Consider the following 10,766-nt stretch of genomic DNA (forward strand, 5'->3'; position numbering starts at 1 on the left):
TTTTACATTATATCTCAAAATAATATCATTCAGAAAATTCCCTCCAAAAAAAGAAAAATTCTATTTTGACTTAAATTCGAGACTTAAAGACAATTAAATCTATTAATTAACATTTCCTGAAAATCTACACAAATAAATTATATAGCAATAAAAATAGTAAATTAGATAATTAAAATGATAATAGTTTTTTTTTGAATATGAAAGGATGGATAAAAGAAAATATTATAGTGAAAATAGTTACTTATGTTTTCATAATTTTTTTTCTTTCCCATATACAATTTCTTTATCCAATTCCTTCCATTATAAACTTACATTTTCAAAAATTCCTCTTCTGTTAAAAATGTTAACCTATTTGCATCAGGAATATCTGAAATACTCAAGAGTTCTTGGAAACCATCCTCCTAAAATAAAGAATTCAATTCAAAATATTTAAGCTTAGCTTAAAAAACAAGAGTTAATTTATGTAACTTACCGTCAATTTCTCTCCAATATTACACAAAATATGTTTTAAATCACTAACCAAAACTTTACCATTTCCATATCTATCCATTTTATTAAAGGCAGTTCTTAACTCTTCCTTATCAGCCTTTAACATAACTTTATGAGAAACTAAATCGAGATATGTCTGGAAATCGACTTCCTTTGAACCAAGTCCTAATATTACGAGTAATAAGAATTTTTTATTTAATTTAATTTTATAATAGTAAAGATGAATATATTACAATATTTAACAATTTTTTTTTTTTAACAAATGAAGAAAAAAAAAACTTACCATGACATATTTTGTCAATTTCATCAAGTGACCAAACCTGGCCTGTTGCTCTTAATAATACCAATAAACACTCCTTGGAAACTAATCCATCACCATTTCTATCTTGCCAATCAAAACATTCCTTCAATTCAACAGCCTATTTGAAGAAAATAAGTTAAATTAATTAATAATTAATAAAGAAAATTAATTAAATGATTTCTCAATACTCTCCCAGAATTAAGAAATCATTACTGATTAATAAGAAAGAAATTCTTTTAAATTAAGAAATTCTCACCAATCTCTTTAAGCTTAATCTAATAAACTTACAAATTCAGGTGTTATATTCCTCGGAAGTTTAATCTTCTTCTTAATTACTGTTGTCATTTCTATTTATTCATTTTATTTCATTATTCTCTCATTTATTGATCACACTTTTCTTCTCTCCACATGCAACTTTTAGGCGGGAAAGCCATGCAATTGCTCCCCACATGCATTATTGAGAGTAGTAGCTTCAGTAATGATTGAGATAATTAAATATTCAGAAGATATAAATTAATTGTTAATGGAAAGGCTAAGATTACTAGAAAATAATATGATGGCCTAACTATTAATTATTAAAATTGAAGCCAGACCTAAGAGATATTGGAGGCTTCTTTTTTTGTATTTTCTTAATGTTTTGATGAGGTGAAGATTGTGTTTCAATATATTCATGTTTGTTATTTCTTTGTATAAGTTCCTTGTTAGAAATTTCAGATTCTTTTTCTTCGCATACTTTACCAATATGAGGAACTAGACTTGCTTGGTTTTTAGTTGGAATATGATGATGGAGACGGAGGTGATGATAGTCATTTGAGTTTCTTTTTTCTTCTTTTATTCCTTGTCTCTCTATAGTGAGATTGTGGTTATCATTCTTATCTTTAAGGCTCTGAGTCTCAATGTCTCTGATTAATATAAGGTTGCTAGACTTTCTTCTAGTTTCAAAATTTCCATTTGTATTGTTAATTTCTGTTCCTATTTGGTTTTCATGTAAGTTTATTGGCTTCATATTAGCACTATTATACTGAGAAGAATGGCGAATTTCATTGTCTTCTGTTCTAACCTCTCTAGCAGAATATGTTTGTGTGTTATCCACAGTATTAATTACCTGTTCTTGTGGTGTTGTTACTGGGATTGCTCTAGTTATGGCTTCGGACAAAACGGAATTAGTAACATCAGAAGCATGAATATGTGTTGGAAGGGGATATTGAGAATGATTTTGAGCGGAATATACAGAAAATGCTGGAGATACAAATGTAGATGGAATAGGAGTTGGAGAAATTGTTGAAGAAATACAAGGAGATACTGTTGGAGATGGATACGATGTTATAACTGGAGCAGAAACAGGCTCTGTAGGTTGAATTAGGACAGTATGTTGAGAATATTCTTGTCTTGGAAGTTTGGATAAAGAATCTATAGACCCTTTTTTCTTCGATTCCATTCCTTTTTCCTCCGTTTCCATTCTCTTTTCCTCTGCCTCCACTACTCTATCCAGTTCCACCTTCTTTCTCACATCTATTCCTTTTTTCATATCCATTTCCTTTTCCACATCCATTTCTTTTTCTGTTTTCATTGTCTTTTCTGTCTCCACCTCCCTTTCTGTTTCCACCTCCCTTTCCGTTTCCAACTCTCTCTCTGTTTCCACCTCCCTTTCTGCTTCCACTCCCACTTTTTCCACTTCCACTGACTTCTTCTCATCTATTTCAACTTTAGTACCTGACTTTTCATCCAAGCTTAAAGTAAATTCTTTAAGCAAGATATTGTTAGTATCAGGTAATTTTTCGCATTGAAGCCTCAAGATCTCGTCAGTAAAACTTGTTAAAGAGTGTCTAGAGATATTATCAAATTTGTAATCCTTGAATAAGTTCATAATAGCAATAATATTACCATATCTATCCGAAATTAAATTCTTGAATCTCAAATATAACCTTATTATACTAGTTATATTTTGTTGAGTATCGAATTTCATTTGAAAGCCTCTAAAGTATAATCTATTAATATTCCCACGTAATTTATCAATAATTGTCCCAATCAAAATAGTTTGAGATTCAACAGAAAGTTTAAAAGATGTTGATAAATCAAATGATACATTTTCAAATCTTTTATCAGAATTTCTTTCAATGAATAAATCATCATCCATTTGACGGAAATATTCGATTGATTCATTTAACATAAATAACTCCACTGAAGGCAACCTAATTGAAATCCTTACATGTACTTTATTTAATAATGAATTAATCTTATTCCATTCTATTTTATTTAACTTATTAATAGCATTATATTTGTTTAATGATAAGTTAAAAGGATGGCAAAGAAGTAATTCAAAGTTATTCTCTTCTCGAGAACTCTCTTCTACTAATCCATTACCACTACCACTAGTACTACCTTCTTGTACTAATAATTCTCTAAATCCATCAGTAACTGGAAATGCTCCAAGTCCTTTATACTGACTCCAAATAGTCAATAGACATACCTGAATTAATTTCAAAATCTCACCACGAATATTATCAAGAAGCTGTTCGTTAAGTACAATAGTTACAGGCGTCAAATTAATATCCATCTTTAAATAAAAAGGTAACTTAAATACAAAGCTTAAAAAATTGGATTCTCCATTTCCTCTCACTTCTCCTTTACTTTCTTTATTAGTCGAATTATTTGGTGGTAGCATCACCAAACTCAAGTAATTCCATCTTCTCATATATCTTATAATACTATTTGTTTGATTATTATTCATAGTACTAGGTACCGATACTGATGTTGTATTATTACTATCATTTCTAATACTACAAAAACTTGATTCATTAGTTAATTCAGAAGAAACTGAGATGAGTGAAGAATTCTTTCCCAATGAACTTGAACTAGTACTTATTCCTTTTGAATCTTCAAATCTCACGCTTTTTGAAGATGTCAAGCCACCCTGTCGTCCATTTCCAACAATATATGACGAAAATGTACCTCCATGTGTTTCGTCTACATAATGAGTTAAAGATGGAGAACTATCATATTCATTTAAGCTTGAAGAACCTCTTCTATTTGGAGTTTGGACTTTATTTCCATCAACTCCTCCTTCAATTGAAGGGTTTTCGGGAAAGTTATTCATTTGACCCATTCCTATTCCCAAAACTTCTAATCTTGAACTTGATCCTGATCCTGATCCAGACACAGAAATAGATCCTGATACAGTTGTAATACTACTACCCAAAGTATTTCCTTTATTTTGTACATTTGATGATGATGATTCATTACTAGTATTTTGTCTTTCATCAGACATTGAAAATATGACAATTTGATCATCTCTGATCATTTTCTTGTTTACTGACCTATCTGACTTGATACTGGAAATGAAATCTCTCATCAAGTTACTGTCATTATAGTTCCAAACTATCAACTCCATCCTCTTAAAGCAAGAACTTACTCTAAGACTTGTGCATGTACTCATATTAAATCCTAAGCCAGTAATCACAATCCCAAAAAGCTTTCTTGGAGTAAATACACTCGTTACCATACTATTATTACTAGTATCCTGAACATTTCTACTAAAATATCTTGCTAAGGAATGGTAACTTCTTTTGATTCCATCAATTCTATTTGAATTTTTCGGACTAAATCCTGTAGTTTCTATATTGGATTCACTATTATTTGGTCCAGCTTTACCATTTCCTGTAGACTTTTTACTGTCACTGACCAAATGACAAATATTAATCTCAAATTTAGGAATACAAATCCCAATAATTTTATTTGAAATGATCTTAGGAAGGCTAATTCCAGGTCCTGCCAAATCACTCAGCCATTCTGGAACATTTGATGAATCTTTAAAGACATATGGTAACTTTTTCTCAAACTTGAATGATTTCTTTTTAACAGATGTACTATTTATAATACTTTCCTCCTCTACCATCTCATTAGACTCCATACTTGCATATTCTTTATTTAATTGGTTCATAGAGATACCTGATTTAGACAAATTATAGATTTCAGATTTATCTGTATGATTATCCTTTCCAATATGATCCAATTCATTCCTATTCTCCTCAGATTTCTCAAGTTTAGTTGAAGAAGATGGCAAAGATAATGAAAACTCTGGATCTCTTTCAATGATCGATATTTGTTGACTCTTTGGTCTTGCCATAGTCACATTTGTAACTCCCATGGACATATCAATATCTTCCATAGGATTTGACGATGTAGCCTGAGAAGAAACTAAAGTTGAGAAACATAAAGAATCGCTTTGCATTGAAATACTAAATAATTTGTTCATTTGCTGGAAATCTAAGTGGTAGCTCAAGTTCATTAATTGATTAATCTCTAAAGTCTCTGAAATAGCTAATGGAAAGGCTTCAAAATATTCATCATAAAACCTCCCCCATAAATGTAACCTAAGCCTGATTGCATGCCAATCCCGTCTCTTCATTAGTAACTTAGAATTCAACCCCACGCCAAAGAAGTCAGATAAAATATCAGTTTCAATTGAACTCTTCTTAAAGATTCCTGTTCCAAAAATAACATATGGATGTCTTTCAATATTTTCTTGTATAAAATTAGATATTTGTGTCGGTACCGCTGATGGAATTCCTGAAGTTAGTTTAAATTCAAAAACTGATCCTCCACTCAAAAGTGATGATTTAGATTGAAGACTCTCTTTAATACGGTTACTCAAAGAGTCATCTTGTGTTATTCTCCTAATAAGATCAATATAACTATCTCTTAACTTACTAATCAACTCCCAAACTGATGAATCAGTCTGAATATGAAGACCATAAGCTAGTAAAGTTAAGATATTCTTAGTTTTGATATCCATATTATGGTTTACATTAGAAAATGTATCCATAGCTCCTTTTTGCTTTTTTTGGATAGTTGAACTATTTTGAAATAAAGCAAACTCAATTTCAAACTCACGTTCTGCTAAAATATGCCATTGAGATACTACCCAATAAGAATGGTGTTGTAATACAGTTAATATACATCTCACATCATCACTTTTCTCTGATACCTTTTGTAAGACTTCAACATCGTATTGCCAATATCTACTTAAATTAAAAGATACACCCAAATGATTAATAATAAGAGAACTTAGACCGAGAATTGATGATAAACTTGGATTACCATTCAAATTCGAATCCAGAAATGAAATAGAAGTTCCAATACTTTTAGCATATTCATTCATCTTGCCAAATTCGGCGGGCCCACCCATACCGCCAAATTTGCATACATTATACTCAGTACCGGTCCTGTGTATAATGGTCCCAGAGTTCAAAATAGGTTTTTGGCCAGTAATCATAAATTCGATCCATTTCCATTTTTTGATAATCTTGATATACTTTTTTCTTTCAACCCTGTAGTTAATTTCATCTTTAAGACTATTATGTTTGTTGTCTTTGTATTTGATATTTCTGTAATATTTAAGACTAAAGATCCACCAATCTCTACAAATTGCTCTAACTTCAGCAGGAGTTTTACCACTTCCTGGCCTTTCAATTGGTCTAAACCTCCTTACTTGTGTCCAAAATTGAAACTGATTATAGAGAGTTACGAATCTAACAAGTCCGTGAATCATTTGTGGATAAACATTAATTTCAAATCCACTCTGTATATTAATATTGAGTAATGTAGCAATATTAGAACCAGTATAGTAATCGTTCAAATAATCTTTTGCTATATAACCATTATTTTCGGTTGAATTTTTGGAAGTAGAAGATGATGATGAAGAGGAGGATTCTTGAGAAGATATTGGTTCAGAGGAAGAGCTTTGTCCAAAGTTACTACCATTAATCATACTATTGCTACTACTATTACCATTACCATTAGCACTGATATCATTGCTTTGACGACTTTTTTCGTTAGAAAGCTTGTGGATGAAAGGATTTACAAACCCAAACTGAGCAGAAATATTAAGATTTGAAATAATTCTTGTGTGGTAATGTAGATTAGAGTTGACTAGATTCTGGATATCATCAATAGTTACTGCTGAAAATACTCCAAATTTATCATTTGAAGCTTCAGTTTGTTCTAGCAATGAAATAGGAATAAATGGAGCAGATTCATCATCCCAAAAAGCGCTTAAACCTTTAACTTTAATACTGAAAATACCCCTTGGATCTGCATTAGAATTATTAATTGAAAGAGGATGCTGCGCTTTACCTAAATTGGTTGGATCAGTCTCAGAGTCTGAACTACCCTTTGAAGTAAATCCAACTTGTTCTTTCTCTTCAGTTGGCCATTGAAATTCCCAACAGTTTCTAGCGGGATTAATAGTCACAGAATTAATATGAATTCCTGCTGACATTGGATGAGAAGTATCCAACACATCATCTTCATAGCGAATGTAAAGATTTCTAATACTAAGGGACAAATCAGGAACATACCTAAAAAGCCATCTAAGAAGTGCGTTTAATCCTTCTTTACTTGACGAGTTAATATTGAGTAGATTCTCAGAAACTTCCCCTTTTTGGGATCCTAAACCTTCCTCAAAACTATCATTGTTGTATCTAATTGTTTGGATATGCTTAAATAGTTCAACCAGCCCAAATACATTGTCCATTGAATTCCTTATCACATCCTCGTATGATTTATAAGCCAAATTTGGGCCTACAATTAATACAACCCCTTCAACTTCCATCACCAATTTTGAGTGAGCTAGCAAAACTTGGATACTTGCTCTTCTTATATGTCCATATTTAAGTCTGAAAGGTATATCTAAAGAATACCATTCATTGGAAAACGCTCTCGTATTTAACATTACATCTTTCAAATTTACTTGGTCTAAAAACCCACTCAACCAAATACTTTCTGGCAAATTGATAAAGTAATTCAGCAAATTTTCATTTATCCTCCTTAATACACTCTCCACAAGCATCTGAGTCGATCCCACTACCAGCTCTCTTAAAGACATCTCGAACTGAATGCATATCAATCTAAAATCTCTTAAAGGAAACCTTTTGATGCTAGAGCTAGATCATAGAAGTATACTGTGCTCTCAAAGTTATACTAATTATGGCATCTAACAACTAAGCACAATCCTCAAATTCTTTATTTGGTCTAAATTATACAAAAAGTTGCTAATTAGTATTTGTGTGCTTTTGGCGCCAATACATTTTTTTTTTTGTAATTTGCGGTTGGGGGATTTTCTCTAATTTTAATATAATATTTTTCTGGTTGGAAATTAAATTTTTTAAGGATTAAAAAACTCATAATTTTTTTTTACTTGAAAGAAAAAATAAAACAAATCCATACCTTATACACATTTTAATACTTAAAGTGATTCTACTCTATGTCATTTTTTTCTTCTTTACAAGCTATTTCTTGATCTAAAAATTACATACCGGCTATTCAATCCACATGGATGCATGCAACGGTATTGCAATTAAACAAAAATAATTTGCAAATTTGCATTTAAACACGTAATTTTCATGTAATTAAATAATGTGGAAAAAAAATTAATAAACAAAATATTTATATGTAAATAAATAAATAAAATTCCTTAAACAATTAATATTGTTTCAAAGTTAATAATTAAAATTTTTAATTAGTTTACATTATAACTGGCCACATTGATACATCCAAATTGCTATTATTGAAGTTATTACTATTTATATTAAAGCTATTATTACGGTTATTACCGTTATTCGATTCATTGTTATGTTTTGCTAGAACATTACTAAAAAGTTTTAAAGATTTAAATGGCCTGAACAAAAACATTGTAAATAATAAAATACTGTAGTCTATCATATAATCAAAAAAAGTATAAATCCAATCATCAAATCCATTTGGCTGGAGTGTGAAAACTCTACATAGAAATAAAATTGAAGGTTTAAGAACAAAAATAGCGAACACCCATTTAAAATTTGAATAAGCTTCCAATTTATTGTAAAGAATTCCAAGCCTTGATGAAATTGACTGATCAGAAATTGTGTTTTGAAGAAGAGTCGTATTAATATTTGTTGCTATAATTATACATAACGAAGCAATAGCTTGGAATATATACCTTGAAATTTGGAAAATTCCTAAAATTACTTCAAAAACTCCCAAATAAAAAAGTAGTGTAAAGAAACCTATTAATAATTTTGCTTCCATAGAAAGTAAGCTATCTCTTAACACCCTCCAGCCAAGTGATATTAATAACATATACATTATAAATAAAGTCTCGTAACTTCTCATTAATATTCTTGGAATAAACCAAGATGAAAATTTTACATTTCCATATTGTGTAAATGCAATTATATTTAATTTATCATAATATAAACAAATTGGTTTAATCAGTAATAATATTAAACCAATTATTTGAAGACTATTAAATTTAATATATATCACACTTCCATAAGTCTGTACTAGAGCTTGGTTACTATATATTGAATAAATTAAATATCCTAAAATAGTAGATATATATAAAGTCAACATGAAATCAACCACAAAATTATCCATTCTCCTTTCAAATGAGAGATGATTGAATGGAAATGGATTCTTTAAGACTACTTTTCCTTTAATATGAAGTGGAATTCGATCTCCATTTACTATCAATAATGTATATCTATCCATATTCGAAACTTTATATTCAAGTCTTAATGTACGGTCTTTAATTGGAATCCTCAATACGCTTCTAATATAAGAACTTATATTAAATCTTGGATAAATTGCTGAAAATGAAAGGAGAGCCAAATCTTGGATTGGAGAGTGGTTTAATGATGCTAATTGTTCACTATTTAATAATAAAAGAAATATATTTTTCAATTCTTTACTTGCTTGATTACTTTCATTTATTAACACTTTATTAGTGCCCAAATTATTAATGGAAGTTACCTGATAAGATATCTCTCTATTTAAATGATTCTTCGAATTCTTTTTTTCTGAATCTAATGAAATCATATTACTATTTATTAATTCTGTCGAATTTGTGATATTTCCTAAAATTGTTGAAAAATAATCCAGGCACTTTTTTTCTATTGATTTTGAAATACTTTTTGGCATGAAATAATTTATTATACTTTTCCAATACAATATTAATTGCCTAATTAATCTTTTAAAAACTAATATTAGTCTATGATTTCTCCACTTAATACCAATAAAAACATCATTTGAATTTGCAATATTTAAATCTCCAACAAGCCTATTAACTTCCTCTGACTTTAGAGAAAACACACAACTCATTGGAAGATCTTCAAATCTTATTAGAGGAACTCCTGATGTTAATAACTGATTTTTATTTATTTTATATATTTTATTTCTTTTGCTAATTAGCTCTTTATTATTATTTTTTAATGATTTTTTTTCAGTTTCATTTTTGGAATCTACTAAATTTTTATCCTCTGGATACTCCCAAAAATCAAATTCTAGACCTAAACTTATTATTGATCCTTTCATTAATCCATATGAATATCTTGTTGGCTCATTAATACTCTGAGATAAAATATTTGGTGATTTAATTAGCCAAATATAAGCATTTGTTCCACTGGGAGTTCTTGAATCAATTTTTTCCACAATACATTTTACACACGTAATTCCCACTTGTAAAACGAATAGTACATGTAAAATACTTTTAACAGTTAAATGAATTTGTCTGTTAAATTTACTCATCACTATTTCTTACAGAGATATTCATTAAGAAATCCACTCAACTTAAATCTTTCTTAAGAGTTATCTCTTTTCTATACAATCTTTTCATTTTATTTATTATCGAAATTTTGTCCTTGCAATTAATGCATTAATTAATTCGAGTACCGTATTTTACCGCCAAACTATGGCGCCTCGGCGCCACAATTTATCATACAACATATGTTATTTTGTATGTTTTTTTTAAAGGAGAATTTAAGACTAAAGTGGGGTTCACTCAAAAGAAAAAAAAGGTATTGTAATGGAATGTAATAAAGCTATTCTGGTGTTTTTAAGACACATTTAGAGTGAAGAAAATAGAGAAGGAAGGAATGATCAGCCAGTTTTTAATCTTAAATGTGAGAGGAGATACAATCATATTTAGGGATTTCCGTGG

The 10,766-nt window shown here is 29.7% G+C and overlaps 4 protein-coding genes across 4 annotated transcripts; 1 reads left to right on the forward strand and 3 right to left on the reverse strand.

Moving 5' to 3' along the window:
- Positions 1-205: 205 nt before the first annotated feature.
- Positions 206-433, forward strand: Chro.80118 (hypothetical protein). The annotated part of the gene is made up of 1 exon (XM_661244.1): positions 206-433. One exon carries the CDS (start codon positions 206-208, stop codon positions 431-433), a length of 228 nt encoding a protein of 75 aa, XP_666336.1.
- A 21-nt stretch (positions 434-454) lies between these two features.
- Positions 455-595, reverse strand: Chro.80117 (hypothetical protein). Its single annotated transcript, XM_661245.1, has 1 exon — positions 455-595. The coding sequence occupies one exon, from the start codon at positions 593-595 to the stop codon at positions 455-457; it is 141 nt and encodes a 46-aa protein (XP_666337.1).
- Positions 596-1,358: 763 nt separating this feature from the next.
- Positions 1,359-7,676, reverse strand: Chro.80116 (hypothetical protein). Its single annotated transcript, XM_661246.1, has 1 exon — positions 1,359-7,676. One exon carries the CDS (start codon positions 7,674-7,676, stop codon positions 1,359-1,361), a length of 6,318 nt encoding a protein of 2,105 aa, XP_666338.1.
- A 638-nt stretch (positions 7,677-8,314) lies between these two features.
- Chro.80115 (hypothetical protein) lies at positions 8,315-10,354 on the reverse strand. Its single annotated transcript, XM_661247.1, has 1 exon — positions 8,315-10,354. One exon carries the CDS (start codon positions 10,352-10,354, stop codon positions 8,315-8,317), a length of 2,040 nt encoding a protein of 679 aa, XP_666339.1.
- Positions 10,355-10,766: the final 412 nt, after the last annotated feature.

The sequence above is a fragment of the Cryptosporidium hominis genome, assembly GCF_000006425.1.
Source record: "Cryptosporidium hominis TU502 chromosome 8 CHRO018038, whole genome shotgun sequence".
Classification (NCBI taxonomy): domain Eukaryota; phylum Apicomplexa; class Conoidasida; order Eucoccidiorida; family Cryptosporidiidae; genus Cryptosporidium; species Cryptosporidium hominis.